Source organism: Pseudophryne corroboree, chromosome 11, assembly GCF_028390025.1.
Source record: "Pseudophryne corroboree isolate aPseCor3 chromosome 11, aPseCor3.hap2, whole genome shotgun sequence".
In the NCBI taxonomy this organism is placed as follows: domain Eukaryota; kingdom Metazoa; phylum Chordata; class Amphibia; order Anura; family Myobatrachidae; genus Pseudophryne; species Pseudophryne corroboree.
In genome coordinates, this window is record NC_086454.1 from 256,347,832 (window position 1) to 256,371,287 (window position 23,456).

Below are 23,456 nucleotides of genomic sequence, written 5' to 3' on the forward strand. Positions count from 1 at the left end.
GATAAACTTCCCTCCGCTGCTGCTGTCAGAGGGACCGGAATGTCCCTCTGCCTCCCTGCACTCTCCCCCTGTGTCTGCCGTGCTGCCGATCACTGCTGATTGGTCAGCACGGCAGGATACCCCCCTCCAGCGGCTGCAGACAATGGCAGCCGCTGGGGAGAGTAAATGAACCCTCCCAAGCCACCCCCAGACCCCCCCCCTGCATACATGCAGGCTGTCCCGGCTTTCAAAATGAAAGCCGCGATAGTTGCGATGTTCCCAATGTTCCGCTGGTCGCGATGCTCCCGATCGATGTTTCGATGTTTGAAAAATATTTTTTTTTTAAATCCTTTTTTTTTTTTTTTACTAAAATCATTTGGGATAGGGTTAAATTGATGTTCTTCACCTAATTCATGAATAAAAAAAACCGACAATTTCGGAGTGGTTTTCGGCGAAATAAATAGTCAGTTAAGTGGTTAATCAACAGAGCTCCACATATGGGACCTATACAGAACGTACCTATACCTGGTTATTACTACCTCCATTGAGAAAAGTGAATAAGAGTTCACAAAACCTCAGCCAGACACTATCCAGGGGATTACTGAGTGGTATATGATTTTTAATTTAATTATTCACATTACTGGTATGTGATATATACTTTGTATGTTTTATACATTTTCTATTAAATGTGTTTATCTTAACAAGCCGTTTTCCAATATAATTTTTTAATAATTTTTATAAATTTATACAGCCAGCGCTGGTTATCCATTACTACACATTCTGAACAATGGTTCGTGTCTACAAAATGGCTACCTTCACTGTGAATAGAGCAGTGCGTAGCCCATGAATTACATCACGTGTCTTGCACTGGTTTGGGGGTTATATAAAGTGTACCATAGGCCATCTGCACACATATCACTTGTTGCTGTCATGGGTAAAAGGGGCGATGTATCAGAGTTGCAAAAAGGGATGATTATTGGCTTTTGGGCCAAGGGTGGCAGTATTTCTGAAACAGCGCAGTTTGTGAACTGTTTGCGTGCTGCTGTGGTGAAGGTGCGCCATAACTTGTCAAATGGCACTATTGTAAATAACCAATATGTTAGAGGTGAATGTCTGCTACACTGCCATGCACACTCCAGCAGCTGTGGGATACACTGCAGTCAGAATGGCTCCAGATACCTGTGCCAAGCTACCAGCACCTTATTGAGTCACTCCCAGCCCATCTAGCTGCTGTTCGTGCTGCACACGGTGGTTCCTCTGGCTCTTAGCTGGTGGTCATAATAATGTCACTCGACTGTATCTCAGTATTATGCATACAGTACTGATGTATTTCGTCTGATGTTCTCTTCTGGTAGATTCTCAGAGGGCAACTTCTAAGTGGAAGGTGCGAGAGCATGGCAGTGTGAATCGTGCCATTGCTGTATAAACCTCCATGCTGTACAACACTGTGATTTGCAGCATTGTACAGTGGGAGCCAGGATAACGCGTTTCAATGGGAAAGTGGGCAAGATCCAGAAGGGTGCACTACAAGCAGTGTGGTATTAATGTTAAGTTGTTCCACTGAACATACACTTGTCGATAAATGAAAACCTAACATGTGAATCTGCAGTTGTTGAACTACAAACCTCAGCAAGACCATTCACTGAGTTTATTAACAGAAAATATATCATACTTAAAATTTCATTTTCCAGTTTTAGTTTGATTTATAAATGACACGCCCTGACAAACACTGATGAAGTAATAATTTAGGTGAATGATGTACCAACAACTGTTACCTCTGCATAGTGTTGGCATAGACAACTATGTATATATTTGAAGTGGTGTCTGGCAGGCTCTATCACGCTTATTGTTCTCCCATATGGGTATGGTACATGACGACTGGTATATTTATACACTTTGATAAATTGTATACATGTATCATAGTTGTGGGACTCTTAAGGTGGGTACACACTGATAGATATATCTGCCGATCAATTGATCGGCAGATATATCTATGGACAGATCGGGCAGTGTGTTGAGCATACACACTGCCCGATCCGTCGGGGACTGATGTCATGAACTGGGCTCAGCTGTCAATCTCCGCCGGCTGCCGCAGCATGTGTACGGGCGGACACACACACAGCGATGTGCCAATATATCGGTAGATATATTGGCCGTCGGCTGTGCTGCAGGGCCGACGCGATATGTCTGTGAACGACAGAGTTCACAGACATATCGCCCGTACACACTGGCCGACAGACCCGCAATATATCGGCTGTTCAATAGAATGGCCGATATATCGGCCAGTGTGTACCCACCTTTACTGTCTCGGTTGATGTTGCCTCATGCTCAAGATATTTATCTCAACCGGCTGGTGATTCCTTGTTACACCATGTATCAACTTACGTGCAAGCCTAGAATATATATATATATATATATATATATATAGACATGTAAACCTAATAAGGAGTTGAGAAATGGATAGAAATGATGATTGAGTTACAGAATGACATTTGAATCCAATAGTTTCCATCATACAGCAGAATAAACTCAGCAGAACCTTGAGAGAACAGCAATGCATATACAATGCCAGATTCCCTGTGCAGAGGATAAAGCATGCAATGTGGACAGGTTGCAAGCACATAATATTGAATACTAGGAGCAGCCTTGTACTAACTCCCCAGGAAGAGAAGTCAGAGGTGTGCTGCAGGACCTCATCATCAGCTACAGGAAGAAGAAGAAAGGAGAGGTCTCTGCGGCTCTTAGGGACCAATGGAAGGTGATCCAGTAATATGACATTATTTGTCAGATTTAAATATAATCTATGTAGGCAGTGTTTAAATTCTGAAGCTATAAAATTAGATTACAGGAATATGTGTCAAAGCTTGGAGAGAGATAAAGTACCAACCAATCAGCTTCTGTCATGTTACAGGCTGTGTTTGAAAAAAATGAAAGGAACCCAGTGATTGGTTGTTACTTTATCTCTACAAGCTTTGATACATCTGCCCCTATAATTGACTAATTAATTGATCTTAGCATCTTGCAATTTTTGTGTACCACTGTTCTGAGAGGCATGTACAGTATGGGATCAATATTTTGAGGGCATGCTGATTCTTATAGTGCCATTTGGAGGTTCTTGTGGTGCCTCCAGGTGAGGAGTTAGCTCTTAATTTAGAAGTATAACAATGTATGTGAAATTATCATTATTATTTACTGGTCCATTATAGTGTGCTGGGGGAATTCTGGGTTTTATCTTGTCTAGATTAGCCCCTCCCTTGTAAGCACCAGTAATGGACTAATACATTGTTTTGAGCCGCTTGCCATTTTTGTGTATCATAAATCCCCCCCTATGTAATGTAAATGTATGCAATATATTGCGTCTCTTGAGCACTCTGCTAGATAGCCGCTGTCGGTAGGCTAGTGCAGCCCAAACATAGACTTCCTGCAATGTACCAGAAGCTGGAAATTAATGTGTGCGCTGTATAAACCTGGCTTTTCTAAACCTACCCTATTCCCCCCTAAGACCATGTTCTATAGAGAACCATTCAAAAGGTTCAACATATGATTGGCTGTAGGGCTGATATTTATGTAACACAAACAGAGCAGTTTAATCATACGCGTGGACCTCCAAACTGGACATAGGCGCTTGATGTTCTTGTGGCTGGCATATGACTACACACAGACCAACATTAGCTGTTTGCATTTGGGGGTTGTCTGTAAGCGACAGAATGCAATGGGTGTGGTAAGGAAGGTAGACAGTGTCTAGGTCGACCACTATTGGTCGACAGTAACTAGATCGAAAGGTGAAAATGTCGACATGAGTTTTTAATGGTTTTTTTTTGTGTTTTCTTCGTAGAGTGACCGGGAACCCCAATTAGTGCACCGTGTCCACTCGCCATGCTTCAGGCAAGGTGCCTCGCTGCGCTCAGCACAGGTTACCGTTCCCAATTGTAGTCCACGTGGATCGTTAAGTATGAAAAGGTTAAAAAAAAAAAAAAATTGTGAAAAACTCATGTCGGCCTTTTGACCTATCGACTTAGAACATGTAGATCTAGAGACCCTGTCGACCTAGTTACTGTCGACCAATAGTGGTCGACCTAGAGACCGGATCCCGAATGCTTCTCGGCTGACGTGCTTCATTAGCCTTCTTGCATACAGCAAACAGGGGGGGCAGATGTATTAAGCCTGTAGAAGTGATAAAGAAGTGATAAGTGGAAGGTGATAACGCACCAGCCAATTAGCTCCTGTCATTTTTCAAACCCGTAATGATTGGCTGGTGAGTTATCACCTTCACTTATCACTTCTCCACGCTTAATACATCTGCCCCCTAGTCCAGTTTTGCAAACATCAAGTGCTTCACCGTCTCTTCTTATAGTCTGGATGTCATACTGTATATGACCAATCTAGAAATTTCTGCAAAAGATCACATACAAATCACTTAAAAAAATTAACAATATGTTTTCCTTGCATTTAAAATATACAGTAATTGCGCTATTGACCTCATTTTATTTTCTAGATGGCATTATAATCCCTTTAATTGCAGCTTTGAAAACATTTGCTCGTGAGCAAAATATCATGTGAAACGGTCCGTGTCCTGCCAGGAACAAACACACACCAAAGGTTTTAAAAGTCAAGACTTTGTTTTAAACTTATTTCCCTTTATTCAACTGTTCTTTAGTTATTGCAAATCAGATAAAGTCACATTTATAAAGCAGACCATCCAGTTGCTGATTATATTCATTAGACTGTCCTCCGTGAACTGACAAATCCAATCAAAGCATTCGTTTTTTTTTCTTTAAGTAAAAAATAAAATAAAAATGGAGTAGACCGCCGCCAATCCATCACATCACATAAAAACACACAACTAAAAATTAGCAATTAAATGGTGAGGAAAATAAAAAATAACACTTCAAGCATTGAACTATCAATATAATACAATATGCAACCAAAGACAATGTCATTGGAACTGATTATTCTAACACTATAAATTCAGTCGGAAGCAGAAGCTCTACAGAACACTAGTAAGAAGCAGAACAATAAAAATACTGAGCATGAAATACTTTTAATCTCTCCCATTAATATTCATTTCCAGCTGCTTATAATAGCAGCGCCTCATGGCCAAATCATTAGAGTTTTACATCTGGGTTGCAAATGACACTTTGATTGGATGTAATGTTCAAATGGTTTTCCCCACTGTGCCTCCGTCAAGTCTTCTGCAGAGAGAAGTCCTGTAGTGCCACCGGCTCACTGTGCGTGCTGGCTCAACGTGTGGTTCTAAAAAGACGAAGAAAGGAGAAATGCATGAGGGGCGCAATAATAGAACCCATACCCTCCTACTCAGTACCATTTACGAAGAACGCCACATAAAAGCCTCTCATTTGCTGCAAAAAAATAAGAAAAAAGAAGAAATTAACAAAGAAAAAAAAAAAAGGACAAAACGAAGGAAAAGAAAAGCTCATAAGGAACGGCTGCCAATATGACACAGAATGCTTTGTACTGATGCTGACATGAACACAGATCACATTTTTCCCCCCTCGTAGCAGCCTAGTGCTGCCACCAGATTTTCAATCCACGCAGGGAGGAGGAGGAGGAATAAAGTAGCAACGGGAAGGGAAGAAAGTCTACCCTGGGGGATTTTTTTTTCTCTCCCTCTTTCTGGCCGCAATGATAAAAAAAAAATAAAAAAAAAATCTCTCCATCACCTTCAGGCCGTTTACCGTATTGTATCCTTTGTTCCATACAACAACTGGAAAGAGAGTTCCTTTGCCAAGAGAAAATAAATTGGCAGAGATGTGTGTTTACAACCCTGGAAATGCCTGAGCAGATCCAGCTGAATTCCAAGCTCTACAGCAACACATGTTCATTTTGGTGATAACCTTTTCAGTGCCAGGACAGACACCAGACATGCAGGACAGAGACTTAGCAAAACACATGCACAGACGCTTTCCTAGAAATACCCAGCACCAAACTTAACTGCTGTTAGGCACCAGGTAAAGCAGTAATTAACAGAGCTACTGTAAAAGTTTAGTATACAATTAAGTTACAATAAATCATTCCTCTTGAAGCACTGATGAGTCAAAACATTAAATTTACTCAAACAACATACTGAGGGGTATTTACTAAAAACAAAAAAAACCTAAAATCTGTATACTGTATGATAGCCTGTGTTCCTCTGATGATAGCAGAAAAGGGGGTGCGGCGGTATGCCTAGGGGGAAACACTATATGAACGGTTAAGGCTAGATCACGCCCAATCTCCTTTCTAAAGTGATCCCTGTTATGCATCACGCATATCACGCCCATTACTAAACAGGTTTAGCTGCATTAAGGGTTAGGGCGCCTCGCAACCCAGGGTATAGCGAGCTGAAATGATGATACCATGCCCATAAGCAGAATCAGAACGGGTATAGAAGCGGGCGGAAAGAATTGTATACCACCCATTAATTGTTTATTTCCACATAACACAAGCACTACTTTTGCACCTAATAATAGAGTGCCCAAATATGGTGTAACTCGTCACAACCAATCAGACTGTGGCTATTTTCTAGAACAGCTCAGAAAGTGATAGGAACCATAAGATGGGTTGTTTTTGCACATTACCTCATTGCCACTGGAAATACTGTTTCAGTTACTTATTTACTTTAGCTGAAGTAAAATGTCTGAATTTTGTGACAACCCATTGTATTTACTTGCTAGAAATGTCTGTATTATTCTGTCTTGGTGATGCAAGAGCTTCTGTCTCTGATCCTTTCCCATGCAGCTCTAGCACTAAGCATTTTCTATTTTTGCACATGCATACATTAGGTTTATGATCTTCACAGAAGATGATAAATGACACTCCATCATCCTAATGACATGTGCATAATGGAAACTGTCTTTAGGAAATGGTTAACTAATGAACCTTCCATTGAGAGGGTTCCATCCCCTGGGGAGTAGTGACCCCATTTAAACAAAATATAAGCTTCTTACATGGCCACAAGGTGGCGAGCTCAAGTGCACAAGTTTTGAGTCAAACTTTCTATAGGTTCCCACTGTAAAGAGATGTATAGAGCCAGATAGAAAAACAAAATACAACTAATGTTCACTCGGTTCCGGTATGAATGGTCGACCATGTTATGGTCGACAGTCATTAGGTCGACCACTATTGAAATATACCACACATGAAAATGGTCGACACATGAAAGGTCGACATATGAAAAGGTCGACATGAGTTTTTTAACTTTTTTTGGTGTTGTTTTTTGCGTAAAGTGACTGGGAACCCCAATTAGTGCACCGCTTCGCTCGCCATGCTTCGGGCATGGTGCCTTCGCTCCGCTACCGCTTCGCTCGGCACACTTTACCGTTCCAATCGTAGTCCATGTGGATCGTAAAGTATGGAAAAGTTCCCCAAAAGAAAAAAAAGTTAAAAAACTCATGTCGACCTTTTCATGTGTCGACCTTTCATGCGTCGACCATTTTCACGTGTCGACCATGTGTCCATGTCGACCATGTCAATGTCGACCAATAGTGGTCGACCTAATGACTGTCGACCATAACATGGTCGACCATGTGAACGGATACCGTTCACTCTAGGTGCAGATTGCTGATTAGTGAATGGGGCATATTTACATTTTGAAGGGCAAAAGCTTAATGTGATGTATCGCTACACCACGGCTAATTACTAATCAGCACCCTGCACCCAGAGTGAACACTACACAACGTTTTCCTATAAGGATGCTCCCATCTTTACGTGTATATGTGTGCGGCCTATTTTAAAGCTGCACTACAGTACTAAGCAAACTTAACTTAGATTCTCGCAACCATTACTCATGCGTCTCCTGCAGTTCTCACAACACCATCTAAAAACCAAGTGCTTTTTGGCATAAGAGTCCCTTCAGCTCACCCCTCCACCATCATTTTACAGTAGGACACTGAATTAATTTGCAGGTTTTTTTTTTTTTTTTTTTTTTGGGGGGGGGGATGCATGAAGGCTTCTAAAGAGGACAAAGTAAGGTGTTGCCCAGAGCAACCAAATTCTATCAATTTATGGAACGTAGTATGTAAGGGATAGCTACCAGCTTAGTGGTTGCTAATAGTAACTCCTCTACTTGTCCACTTTAGAAAGTTTGAAACATCTCCCCCAAGGTTACAGAACAAATGAGCCCTGAGAAGGGGTTCAGTAGGAAAAGACTAAACCTAACACCCCCGAACATCCCCCCCCCCCCCCCCCCCGCCCATGGCTTATTTCTTTGGCACGGTGGATCTCGGCTGTCAGGATTCCGGCACCGGGAGTGGAGTGTACCTATTCGGGATGCTGGTGTCGGCGTTCTAAATAGTTTCGGGATGCCGGTGTCGGTATTCTGACAGCTGGGATACTGACTGCATCCCCTGAGAAGAACAGCAGCCACTCCGGCTAGGTTAGGAATCAGTTTAGTAAAACGGATTGAGCATGTAGTAATGCAGGCTTTGTATACAGCAGAAATAAGCAAAGTGCGGCACACCTGTTGCTGGGAAACTATACATCCCAGCATGCCCTGCCACAGATTTGCTGTTGGTGAAGTTAAAACTTTTAATTTCTATGTCATTTTTCACCCATTTAATGTAACGGCAGCACTGTGCCGGCTAGAAGAAAATACATAAGGCAGCAATATGTTGGTACACTTTCCGTGTGAATATAAATGCAGAATAACTGAACACTATAGAAGATTCAATGTTTAGCAATAAATCGATTGCAACGTTTCTTCAAATTGTCCTATTTGGGTTTCTATTGAGAAATAAGTCAAGAATGCAGGTAAATGTGTACACTGTAGTTTTAGCAAAGACCATTTCGTGCAAGACAAATCCATACTCATTTATCTGGTGTCATTTAAAAGATAATGCGCAATCATCACTAGATGAGGGGACGCAGTCTGCAGGCAGAGGACAGCACTGAAAGCTGTGTGGCTGCTGCATTGATTGCAACAGGCAGTTCAATAACGGAATAGTATGCGGCTCTAAATCTGATAATGAAGAGCTCAATGGGAACTCTACTCTCTGGAACAATACAGAACCTAGGCATGCTCAGATAAGCACGTCTGGCATTACATTATTAATATATCAGCCTCACAATAGACATTGCACCAGATCAGGTCTATAAACACATTACTACTTATAGGACTTATGGCACACCATTAACATCACTACGTTCTATGCAAAACGATGGACACGACACAATGTGCAAACAGACCAATATACTGGATTGTGTGGAAATTGCCAGGAGCTGTATAAATCAGATTAAAGGTGTAAGAAAAGGAACTTTCTGCTAGAGCAGGGATGGGGAACCTTAGGCCCTCCAGCTGTTGTCGAACTACACATCCAAGCATGCCCTGCAACAGTTTTAGCATGGCTGAATAGCAAAATTGTAGCAGGGCATGCTGGGATGTGTAATTCAACAACAGCTGGAGGGCCAAAGGTTACCCATCCCTGTGCTAGAGGGCTGGCAGATGGCCATTCAGGATCCCAGCGTTGGGCTTATGACCTATTCAGGATGCTGGTGTCGGCATTCCAGCGTAGATATTTCGACTGTTGGGATCCCGACCGGCGGGTTACTGACCAGATCCTCTGCTGGATATGACTCCATTAAGGATGGTCTTCAATGCAATGAGGGTGGAGATGAACAGGACAGGCTACAGTAATGCATTTCTTTAATGTTCCAGTCTTTGATTATATTGCAATTACTGTAATCATCAGCAAAAAGGCTTTTTTCTTATTCCATGGGCACAAGCAAAAGAGGAAACTTTAGAACAGCATCAAGCACCACGTGGCTCACTAGTGATTGCAGAACTACATGACCTAAATGGACAATTGCCCGTGAGGCACTGGTGGCCTACCTCGGCCTATAATCAGCTAATATTCCTAAAATACAAATGTACAAACAAGGAGTTTGTACTCCGTTTGAGATTTGCCATCATACGAAATAGAACCTCCACTGAAAACATATTTATTAGTCTATAAAAAGAAAGCAAAACAATGTGTGTTTGGGAGGGGGGAAATCACAATAAAAAAAATAAAAAAAAATTATTTGATGTGATACAATCTCCAGGCCCAAAATGTTATATAATCAAACTAGAAAACTGTCACAGAAAGGATACAGTGTATTTATATCTGCAATCCATTGCAATGGGTGAATGAAAACCATGTTTGCTGCCCCTTGCAGATAGACGTGCTTATTTTTAGAGCAGTTTGACAGTCATCCAAGAGCCTAAGACTAACAGATGGCCATTTTTAAAGCTTCATATGTTCACTAGTTTGCACTTCTGACAAACTGTAAATGTACTCGAGAGTGCGCCATAATCAGAGCTCAATAAACATATTCTGGTCCTGTTCACTTAATACTCCTTATTCCAAATAATAAGCAATGTTTGCCATAAAGCAGGTATGCATCTAGCTGTTCTTTCATTCCAGGTTTATTGAATAGGCATACGGCGTACCTGCACCATGCAACGAGTTCATCGTCTCCCATTATATGACAATGGGCCTAATTCATGTTTGTAAGTATAACAAATTATCAAGCAACTTGGCAAAGCCATGTTGCACTGCAGGTGGGGCAGGTGTAGCGTGCAGAGAGATTAAGATTTGGTTGGGTTATATTTTTTCTGTGCAGGGTAAATACTTGCTACTTTTACATGTAGAACACAAATATTAGACCGCTTTATGTTTTATACGATTTCAGTTTGAACACACCCCACCCCAATCTAACTCTCTCTGAACATGTTACATCTGCCCAACCTATCCATGATTTAACCAATTTGTATGAACGACAGGTTTTGTCCAGTGTTTGGGAGCAAACTGTCGATTGCCACTCGCTCTCATCCATTACCAGATTTTCATTCCAACCAGCCAGATCTGGCAAATGATCTGACAGATAATTGTATAATGTATGCCCAGCTTTACAAACACAAATCAGGCCCAATGTGCACAAAGAAGACATCAGTAACAGAAGATAATTTGTGACAACGTTATGACACCATGACGCTCACGGCAACATACACCCGGCTCCAGCAAGCGAGGTCTCCAGAAAAGGGGTGTGTTCCCACCAGGGCCGGATTAAGGTTTGTGGGGGCCCTGGACAACAAACTTGCGGGATGCTGAGTGTGTGTATATATATATATATATATATATATATATATTTATTTATATTAAATCCAGCAGCGGAACTCAGCGATGACTTTCAAATAAGGTAAATAGATTTTTCACGTTTCAGGATCTTTTAATTCAACCCTCTCGTCAGGTCGCCACTGAGTGCTGCTGCTGGAATTCATATTATTTATCCCTTATGGGATTGGAAGGCACCAGGATGCAGCTGCAATATTACCAAGATATATATATATATATATATATATATATATATATATATACACACACATACATACACACACACACACACATTATACTGTAATAATATATTTAGTATAATATATATATATATATATATATATATATATATAGTATACAAACACAGCACTGTGTCTGGTTGCTGTGTGCTGCAGGTGATACTGTCACCCCACCTGCAGCACAGCAGTTAGACACAGTTCAGTGTTTTTGTATATATTATATCTATATATATATATATATATATATATATTTATATTATTGTGTGATATAATAATTAGTATGTCTAGCCAGGTACCTCAACACATCGCAACCTGCAGCTGCTGGGGCAGTAGCGATAGGAGCATCTGGGCGGCGCAACACAATGCAGAGCCGCCAGCTGCCAGCCAGAGCCTCACTCACTGCAACGGCGCCTCTGAGGAAGGATCTGAGCGTGAAAATGGCGCCGCCTAAACTCTCGGCTCCTGCACGTCACAGAAATCCCAGCGGTCGCGGAGGTGAGAACAGTTGAAATCCCGCGAGAGTCCCTCACTGCAGGAACTCCTCGGCAGGCAAGCGCTTGCTGGCCACAGATGTGTACTTGTGAAATCGGAGACAGCGCTGCGGAATCATGCTGTGCTCCGATTTCACTAGTCACAAATGACGGGGAGCACGGGCCAGATTGCCCCCCCCCCCTGGATCCGCCACTGTATGTATCCCAATGTGCAGATTTGATGTAATAACTACGCCTCCACTTACAATGTGAAAATGTATATTTTCTCCTGTATTTACCAAAGTTGGGGCACTGGGACAGTGCTTCCAAAAAACCCTGCCGGGTTCAGACCCTGCAAGTTTAGTGCACACGAGAGGCCACCAGGCCACACATGCACCAGTGTGGCCCAACAGAGAGGAATCCAGTAGATCCTTCTACTGTAAAAACTGTGTAACAGTAGCCCACAGGCTACTATGGGCTAACACAATCTACCAGGGTCAAGCCACTCATTTTCACTATTTATAAAGGTTAGTGACACAACCTGGGTTTCTATATTACCCTGCTTTTAGCATTTACCTAGAATTATTAGTTGCCCCATGAATTTAGATTAATGCAGTCTAGGACTGTAGCACAAGCACAGAGCTTTGTAGATTAGACACCATGATGCCATATCACAAACACATACACACAAAGCAGTAAGAAAATATAAACTGTTCCATAATTGTAACTCACAGCAATCAACTACTTTATTTGTTTCAGTCACACTAATTAAATCAAATAGATTGGTTGCGATTATCTGGGCTGTATCTTGCTACAGGTTTGCACTACTGACCTACAGAAAATCAGGGATGTACGCAAACTTCACAGTGTATGTACATCTTTGATGTTTATTGATATGTGTCAATCATCTGCAGTCGTTTAGGGACAAGGAAAGGACAATTATGGACAGTTTTTCAGAAAACGGAGGATGTCAGTCCCGTTTTTGGGGCGAGGTCAGTGGTTGCGCCCTTGTTTCAGTGTGAAATCACCGGTCATACCGAAGGCTTACTCAGATGACCGATGCTCACACAGATGATCCGATGCTACTGTACGTCCTCAATGCAGCAGTGTATCAGAGAAGCTGTCAGGAAGCTTCCTGCATCATTAGCATAAATTTGTACAGCAGCTACATCGAAAGACAGCTGCCATGTGACCTGCGCCCATCTCTGGGTCTATATTCGTATCTGATTGGGTGCATTTTACCACTTCAAAGCCAAGAAAGAAAATGTTATTTTGACTCCCAGTAAAACTCATTCATCCACCTCTGTAATTCTCCAGCATGAGGATGGCACATATTGTGTGTGTGAAAATGAGGAGTCTATTCTTTTTGACATTTAAACTTGTGTGACACACGGTGATGGAAATATTAAATAATCACCACATGTGTGGTGGTTGTAAGCTAGATCAGAGAATACATTCCTTTACGTTCAACTGGAAAAAAGGGTAAAGCAGGCGTGAACTGTCAGTAAATAATCCCTGCTGTGTTCAGAAATGCATTAAATGCAAAGTGAAACAGGCTGTCAGAATGATTATGCGTCTCTGTCCTCATTCACTCCTTAACATCTTACCAGTCTGTGACCGGTTTCCCTCTGTCGGTGACCAGGTAGTGGCACTATCCTCATACAAGGACATGCCTAAACGGTCACCTGTACTGACCCTTATATCACAGCCAACTCTTGTGACCATCCTTTGAAGACCCCTATCCCCCCCCACAACAGTAACAAAACGTAGCGGATGCATGCACCGATAGCTGGATGCGTCTGGGCTGGGATTCCTACGGAATAAAATAACTACTACACATTTAGCATATATTTTCCCATTTAATGTATCACTTTGAATTGTAAAATAACACCATAACAACAAAAATTACCAGCATGAGAAAATGCATTAGTTTCAAAACTATAGGTAGACAATGATTTGTATACTTCTCCAGACCTTCCGCAATCTGGTAATGGCCCATATTACACAGCTTTATATGCCAGTCTGTCTTCTTTTACTCAGAATCATGAAAACCTGGCAATCCAAGACCAGGAGTATTATTAATATGTGCAACACTGAATTTTACCACAGACTTCAGCTCAATTGCAATGTGCTGTAGTCGTTCAGATTAAAACTTGACTCAATCATGAGAATCCGTTGAACGGCTTACACATTAGTCTGTTCTCTAATATTAACATGTACTACATTTGAGTAATATGTATAGTAGCTAGCCAATGGCAGCTTGTTTTTTCATAGAGGTGTGAAGCCATAATATTTGGCACAAAGCTATAGTACAGGATGAAAAGCAATGGTTCATCTTTAAAACATTTACATCAACACCATTGTATACTGAAGACAATATTCTCAGACATCAGCTGTCCTACTTTAGTGACTTGTGTCATGATAACATACTGCTATCCTGCTTTGTGACCAATGGCTATAGCGAATGTGACAGGTATTCCGCACAAGCAAAACCCCAACCTAAATTATTTAGTCACAGCAATTTCTGGTAATGTAATAGAAACTACTTGGTAGTTTACACACAATGATGCTTTATGTCAATTTTAAAGCCATTCACACTTAGATTTTTACGATATCTCATACTCATTCGTCCATATAAGTGCCTTGTACTAGAAAGAATAAAAGTATACTGCTCAAGAACAAATTAGGGAAATAATCCAGAATGAGGTAAACTCCTAAAAGATGGCTGACATGAGTGAATATTGTTTTGTGCAGTGTTTATGTTCTACGGTTAAGGGATTTGTAAAACACGTAGTTTCAGCACACATGATGCAGTTATGTTTTATTTATAAAGCTACAGTATATAAAAAAAAAGTGCTCCACAAAAAAACAACATATTGCAATAAGAGATATTAGAGGCTAAATGAAAGATAGAGGAGTTTCTGGAGACCAAGGCCAGGCAGGGATCAGCAAACCACCCAAGCTAATGCTTCACTTGTCACGACTCGCTTAATGAAAAACACCAGCACTAACAGATGAAGCATCCAGTGACCATCAGCCTTTATGGTCAGTGCTTTCAATTTTAATGTAACATTTTTCTACTAAATATTTAACAATACACCGTAGTAATACGTCTTGGTAGCATTATGCTAATGTAACAACATTATTTCGATGTCATTCAGACTTCCAAGGAAACGCAAGGAAATTACGGTTAAGACCGAATTAATTCAGTAAACCAATGCAAAGGATGTCAGAGGCCATTACTGGAATTAAACGCTGCATGGATTTAATCATTCTGCTGCAAAATAACAGAATTCCATGGTATTGTTTTGAAGTAAGACTTTTTTTTTTATGTAGGACTACCTATTTTATTTGTTTCAACTAACTAGATAGCTTCTTTACACAACCTCTATGTTTTTTCGGGATCAGTACGTAATCCCGCTGGACGGGATTCCGGTGGTTGAAATCCCGACCACACAATCCCGACAGGGGTGGCGAGCGGAACGCAGCCCCTTGCGGGCTCGCTTCGCTCGCCACGCTGTCGGCACACTATTATATTCTCCCTCTATGGGTGTCGTGGACACCCACGGAGGGAGAATATGTCGGGATTGTGCCGGTCGGGATTCCGGCGTCGGTATTTCGACCGCCAGGATGTTGACCACATCTCGTTTTTTCATATACATTGCAGATGTACTAAGTCTTGGAGGAGAGAGAGAGAAAGTAGAGAGAAATAAAGTAATAACCAATCAGCTCCTGTCTGTCATTTTTTAAATAAAAGGGCTTATGTACTAGGCCTTGGAGAGATACAAGGGGGAATTCAATAGTTATCGCCCCCGATATACCTTCTCATGTGACGGGAGATAGCAGGGGGCGATATATAATCGATGTCCCTTATCGCGCCCATTAGTGTCGGGTTTAGCCACATAAAGCAGCTAAACCCGACTAAACTAATAGGCGCAATCGAAAAAAGTGGCGTTTGGGCAGCGCCCAAACAGATCACTTTTCACACATTTCAGCTCGCCAACCCCGGCGGGTGCGAGCTGAAATGTAGAAACCGGCAGCCAATCATACACGCACAAAGCTACATTTCAATACCTCTGTTGGGCGCCATCTAGTGGCTGCCAGCCACAAATACATTTGAATCTTGCCCAGTAAAGGCCCGTACACACTTCTCTTGAACGGCCGATATATCACGGGACCGTCGGCCAGTGTGTACGGCCGATACGTCTGTGAACTCCGTCGTTCACAGACGTATCGCGTCAGCCGCGCAGCACAGCCGACGGCCAATATATCTACCGATATATTGGCGCGTCATTGTGTGTGTACGGGGCAGTCGGCCGACCGCCCGTACACATGCTGCGGCGGCCGGCGGTGATTGACAGCTGAACTGGGCGGGCTGGTGTACACGCCCGCCCAGTTCATGACGTCAGTCCCCGACGGATCGGGCAGTGTGTATGCACAACACACTGCCCGATCCGTGCATAGATATATCTGCAGATCAATTGATCTGCAGATATATCTACTAGTGTGTACCCAGCTTAAGTGGACGGAGATAAAATGCCAACCAACCAGCTCCTAACTGTCATTTTTCAAACACAGCTTGTAACACGGCAGTTTAGAGCCGATTGGCTGGTACTTCATATCTCTCCAAGGCTTAGTACAGTACATCTCCTCCACAATTACTATGTTTTGTGGGTTTTTTTCTACAGTAGTGTGCCAAATGGATAGTTATATGATATGATAGGTCGACAGTCAAAAGGTTGACAGTGTAGGTGGACACCAAATGGTCGACATGGTCAAAATTTCTACACGGAAATGGTGGATACATGAGATTTTCATGTGTCAAAATTAACATTGCAGCATGTGGAATCCCCCATAGTGCACTGCGTCACTCGTCATGCTTACTATTTCCAATCGTAGTCCACGTGGATGGTAAAGTATGAAAGGTTTAAAAAATGATTTAAAAAACCTCATGTCGGCCATATGCTGTGTTGACCATTGTCACGTCGACCATTTGGTGTCAACCTTTTATCCGGACAACCAAATGGATACACACGTTTATGAGGTTTATACACCCAGCATATATTACTGGTTTACATAGAATGCTATAAGCAATGTTGTTTATAAAGGTGACATACTCCGGCATATCAGGCCTGACAAAGCATGCTGGGATTAGAGCTGAACAGTTTTCCTACCCCTGGTCTAGCTCCCAGAAAGCTCCTCTACCAACCAGGTCACTGACTGATTCACAGAACTGACAGGCTGTGTCCTTTGTAAGCCTGTGCAGCAAATACAACATTTTAACAAGCAAAAAGAAAAACGTAAATTAGAGTTTTGAAGCCGGTTAAGAGATGCGACTGGAATCATCTGTAACGCCTTGGGAAATGTTTCTCACCACTGTGTTGTGAATATATAAGTCTCAAGAGGGAGTCGACAGAGATAACTGGAAACTATCAGAAAACAAGGTATGACTGACAAGGAGCGCACCCAACAAAGGAGTAACAGTGTGTTTTACTCAGGGGAATGCGTTCTGAGAAGGAACATTTCTTTCCCTTAATGGATGCGGCTCTTGTCAATATTTAAATGGTACATCTGTACACTAGTACTTTATCGAGCTTAAAAGGTGTTACTGAGAACGGTTATCTAGTAGTCAGGAATTTTTTCTTTTTTTCAAACAGTGCTGGGTATCAGTCTCGTACAAAATCACCCTGCAGTAAGTGTGTGTGATGACCTGAGTATGGGTCCATCCCAGCATTGGTAAAGGCACGGGTAATATTAACAAATCCAGTTGCCAAAACGTTTATTATACATATATTTCCAGATTGCTACGCAGGATATCTAGCTAAAATGGATTTTCTGGCTGTGCTGACATGTAAAGTGGGTGCATGCCTTCGCATACACTTTGGCGACATCTGGCATGTTATTGTACTTACAAGAAGGTGCACATACTGTAGCCATTTCTTCACACGAGGCCAATTTAGCATGTATCAGCTCATAAGCCAGTATGTCCTGTTGCTAAGAGGGTTCCTATTAGTATAGCAGTAATCATTATGGCGTGCTCTTAAGGTTCTGAGGAGTTTCGCGTAAGCTTTTGCCCAGTGTTATTATATAATCTTATAATATTTTGTCCTTTTTATTTTTATAGTAAATGTTTACATGACTTTTACATCTGCAAATGGAATAAAGGCAGATATTCATTTGAACCAGTTCTAGATAAAATAAGCCGTCTACGTATATTATTTGCATTATAATATAAATTATTGATTATTTGACATGTACTTTTGAAAGCGCACAGAACACTACAAAATATATAATTCAATTATGTTATAACTTGTGCATGTATTATGTTCCACTTTACATTATGTTTTTTTCTGGACAATTTACCAGAGCCTTTCATTGCAATTCTGGATTACTAAATGAAGAAGATTTTAACCTGTCTGTCAGGACAAAAAGTCAATAACGCAAACAGTATGAATCAACACAAGTCTGTTTTTTTGTGTGTGAGAGCAACAACTGTAGCACAGACAGAATAAAACGTTGAAGGCTACATCTCCTTTATTGCAGACAAGAACCTCACTAAGAACAATAAATAATTGATGTGACCAGGGATATATGCTGATACCGCTACTGTTCTGCTTTACAGAACACATAAGGGCAGGTACACAGAACATTCTTCCGTTCTGTTACTATTACACTTCCTACTAGAAAACACTGTCTATCATTTTACCCCAAATAGCTTACGTGCTAATTATAAGTTTCAGCTCTTCAAAACTGCCAGTGACTGGTAGGATAAGATACAGAGAAAGATCTAATTTGGTGTGATGAATTGTGTGCATGCCTCGCCGATCAAAGCTGCAGCTGAGACATATTACATTTAATTATCTAGACACATCTTGTAAAAACACAGACACAATAAATGTTTATATATATATATATATATATATATAGATAGAGAGAGAGAGAGAGAGAGAGAGAGAGAGAGAGAGAGAGAGAGAGAGAGAGAGAGGGAGAGTGATACGCACACACCTAATTTACAATATATATATATATATATATATATATATATATATATATAGATAGAGAGAGAGAGAGAGATACGCACACACCTAATTTACAATATATATATATATATATATATATATATATATATATATAGATAGATATAGATATATAGATAGATATAGATATATAGAGAGAGAGCGCTCCAAAAGGAGAAAGTGAGCTCCAGAAGGTGAAAGAAGCGAAGAGCCAGAGCAAGAGAGAGAAGGAATATTGTTATTTTTGAATAAGTAACAGTTTATTCTGAATCAAATAAAAAAAACTGATTTAATGGTGTAAAACCGCAGCAAATCTCTATTATATTCTAAACTGATTAGACATAATGTGCCGCACTTTTGCTAGTTCATTCACAAATGACTCTAGATGTGATGCGCAACCAGCCAGATGCAATGGGAATCTAATACTGTTACTATGCACTACTGGCACTGGGGACTTTCACTAGTGTGCTTGCGAAACTGCTAGTCACCATCAGGAAGGATCAAGCATACCAACAGTAACAGCAATGCCGTCAAGTAAGGCCCTCCTATGTAATTTCCAGTAAGATGTCACCAGTAACCACCTCAGTATTCAGCAATCGCAATGCCCAAGAACTAGCTTCCAACAACTGCAATTCCATGAAGTCGCAATGACCAGTACTAGCAATGGCCAAGTCAACCACCAGTACTTATTCCAGCGCTACTTATATTCTATCAGTCCTCTAATTGGTCACTGCCAGGAGAGAGGGTGCCAAAAAAGAGAGATGGGATCTCAAAGGGAAGGAGGCGGCATACACCCCATTCAACTAACCAGTTACCACATAAAACATGTTCGGAGAAAGCTCTGCTCCTGGCTGGTTTGGTGGCATTAGATGCAGAGAACTCCGCAACATTAGCTCAGGGAGCAGTTACAGAACAATCCTATGTCACTGGGAGACACCAGGTTGTGATAAACAGAGCAGTGACCGGTAGTAGCTGGGGTAGTAGCAGCTTGGTAATCATTTCAGGCTTTTTGTTTAGTCTAGAAAATGGCAGGAAATTTTCACTTAAAACCAAAATCCCTAATTATAGTATAGTGTGTTGAATCCGAATAGTGGAGGTATCTTCCAAATGGGTGAAGTATGTTACATAGAATAGACTTCGGTCAACAGTGTCTAGGTCGACCACTATTGGTCGACAGTAAGCAGGTTGACATGGTTTCTTGGTCGACAGGGACTCTAGGTCGACATGTACTAGGTCGACATGAAAAAAGGTCGACATGAGGTTTTTTTTTTTTCAAATGGTGTCATTTTCTTCATAGAGTCACGGGGAAACCCAATTAGTGCACAGTATACCCTCGCATGGCTCGCCCTGCGCACAGCACAGGTTACCGTTCCCAATTATAGTCCATGTGGATCGTAAAGTATGAAAAAGTAAAAAAAAAATATTTTTTAAAAACTCATGTCGACCTAGTACATGTCAACCTACTTATTGTCGACCTTGACACTGTTGACCTAAAGACCGGATCCCCCTCCAAACAGAATTATTGTTACCAGTGTGCCACTGTCTCCTTACTGTGCATACATACTGGGCATTAGGACCCAGCGAGATCTGCCCTTCGATCTGATGTATTACAGCACATGCTGCAGCCATCTTGTAGACCTTTAGTACAGCAACCCTGTGTAAGAAGTGACATGGCAGGAGTCAAAACTTTCCTGCATAGCATGTGAGACCCCAGTGATTGTTTGGAATATGGCTGTACACACAGAGCAACCAAGACGATCACTGTTAAACCTCTTTTAACAACATGCCAGATATTTAACTAATCAATATCAATTAGATTATTATGGGACAAAGGAGGAATTTTAGGTAGATTTAAAGTATAATCTCTTCCCAACAGCCTGATTATGGCTGAGATATTAGAATATATTTTTGGCCAGTTTATTTATTGAAGAAAAATACAAGAGCCATTGCTCCTCCATCTTTCTGACATTGTTGCTGCAGTCGCACCAAACAGCCCCTCGCGGCACGCCACGTCGTGAGAGAATCTACTAGCAGTCTTTTTGCTGAAAATAAATCTTAGTCGCAACCAATGGGACTCAGACGCACAAAGAATATGTACTGATTAATTTGATATATGACACTTGTGTATCTGTGTGCGAATGAGTCTCTGAATCTGTATACGAAGTGCTACAATGTAGTAGATGCAGCTTTTTTCCAATACAAGTTCCATTGTGCTTCTTATACAGGCTCAGTCACACACAATATACAAGTGTCATATCAAATTAATCGGCACAGTCTCCCCGTGCGTCCTAGTCACACTGCATTTTCAGCAAAAAAAAAGACACGTAATGTTAGCAGAGTTGCATGGGACCTGGTGGCTCACTCCCACCAGACATTTCGTGACACAGAGTGTATTGAGGCTAGATGTATGTGGACACATCTGTACCCACTTTAGCCGCTTAGTAGGACTTCTACTAGCTTGGTGAGAGCACATGCAATTAGTCCACAATAGCGGATTTGTGGAGTGGGATTTCAAAAGAAAACATTCTTGGTAAGAAGTTTAGATTTCATGAACAAAATGTCACCAGCACAGTATAACAGAGAAGACCATGCCTTTAAAATGTTATATGATGCATAACTGTAAGATGCCAAGCTGTGTTCCTGTCTTCATGCTGATTATTTGTGTGGTATGACCAGGGGTGTATCTACCTATTGGCCAGGATGGCACTCGCCAGGGGCGCCAGGCAAGGAGGGGTCGCCGCCTGGCTGTGCCACCCGCGGCCAAAGGATAGAAAAGCCGTACTGTCAGACTGTACTTGGTGAGAGTCTGTTACTGCTGGAGCGGCGCTGGTGTCCGGCAGCACCGCACTTGTAATCAGACTCAAAATAAACTACAGCTCCCAGCAGCCCTTGTTGCTAGGAGCTCCTTGCAGCAAGGGCTGCTGGGAACTGTAGTTTATTGTGAGTCTGCTTACAAATACGGTGCTGCCGGACACTAGTCTGATCACTAGTGCAGTGCGGTGCTGCCGGATACTAGTCTGATCACTAGTGCAGTGCGGTGCTGCCGGACACTAGTCAGATCACTAGTGCAGTGCGGTGCTGCCGGACACTAGTCTGATCACTAGTGCAGTGCGGTGCTGCCGGATACTAGTCTGATCACTAGTGCAGTGCAGTGCTGCCGGACACTAGTCAGATCACTAGTGCAGTGCGGTGCTGCCGGACACTAGTCTGATCACTAGTGCAGTGCGGTGCTGCCGGACACTAGTCAGATCACTAGTGCAGTGCGGTGCTGCCGGACACTAGTCAGATCACTAGTGCAGTGCGGTGCTGCCGGACACTAGTCTGATCACTAGTGCAGTGCGGTGCTGCCGGACACTAGTCTGATCACTAGTGCAGTGCGGTGCTGACGGACACCGGGGGGTGCGGCGGCAGTAACAGACTCTCACCAGGTACACAGCAATTGTTATACAGCACAGTGCTATAGATCTATTCGTTGTTGAAGATAATAAAAAAGTGTCAGTGTTTGGGAGAAGGGACTGTAGTACCTGGAAAACTACACGATTTTTATGCATGTTAGATGTAAGTAAGTAGTAAGTAAGCGAAAACTTTAACTTGTTGAGTGTAATAAAGAAAATACATATCTTACCTATTTCCAGGCCAGGATCAAGGAAACGTATATCAGTTAATTGTATAATTGATCATTTCATCTTGGAAGTGACGGCACCCTCATGTTTCTTCTAACAGGAAACACGTCTACCATCCAACTAATGGTGTTTGGTTAATGGCTGGGTCCATTTGAGGCTCATCTCACAGCATCTCATTAGCATTTCATTCGGGATGCAGTTAAGATGCCGGCATTTGGCATCCCGGCGATCGGAAAGCTGACGCCAGCATACCAAAACTGCTCGGAATGCTGATGCTGGCATCGCAACATAGATAGCGATGCAGAATGGCACCAACTCAATCCGGATTTTGCCAAAGTCTGTACTGGCAAGCCACGTGGGAGGGTTAGGGTTAGGCTGTGAGGGTGGGAGGGCTAGGGTTAGGCTGCAGGGAGGGAGATTAGGAAGGGTGGGTTAGGGTTAGGCACCACTGAAGAAGCTTTTGGGGGAGGGGGGCAGGTTAAGGTAAGGCTGTGGGAAAGGTGGGTTAGGGGGGAGGGATGGTGTAACGTGAATACGAGACACTACTGTGCGGTGTAATGTGAATGAGGGACACTACTGTGTGGCAAATTTTAATTGGAAGTACTATTGTGTCCACACCCTTCCCCCACAAAACCATGCCCCATTTCCAATTCTCACACCTTATTCCAAATGTGTGTAGGGGGGGCGCCAGCCCCTTACTTTGCCAGGGGCGCTCGGACCCCTAGATACACCCCTGGGTATGACCGCTGATGCAGCAATGTTTATAACTTGTCCTACATGCAAGTCACTGTTTTCTTTTTTTTGCTCACTTGTTTATGTGCATTATTAGGCACTGTGGAACCCTTGTTTTATATATATATATATATATATATATATGTGTGCGCGCATTTCTACATGATCAGAGGCATCCCGTGAAATGACTGAGGCAGGTGAGGCAGACAAGTCATGCCCTTAAATTCAGTAAGTCAGTTGTACATATTATTGACCACTTGCGTAGGGGCAAAGTGCAAATCTGCTTACACAACGTTGTGACAGCACT

At 42.1% G+C, this 23,456-nt stretch overlaps 1 protein-coding gene across 1 annotated transcript in view; it reads right to left on the reverse strand.

The window, feature by feature from the left end:
* Positions 1 to 4,579: 4,579 nt before the first annotated feature.
* Positions 4,580 to 23,456, reverse strand: part of ZNF423 (zinc finger protein 423) — a 416,823-nt gene continuing 397,946 nt past the window's right edge. Inside the window, exon 8 of the mRNA XM_063945343.1 lies at positions 4,580 to 5,232. Coding sequence (XP_063801413.1) covers positions 5,203 to 5,232 — 30 coding nt within the window. The 3' untranslated portion in view covers positions 4,580 to 5,202. The remainder of the gene's footprint in view (positions 5,233 to 23,456) is intronic.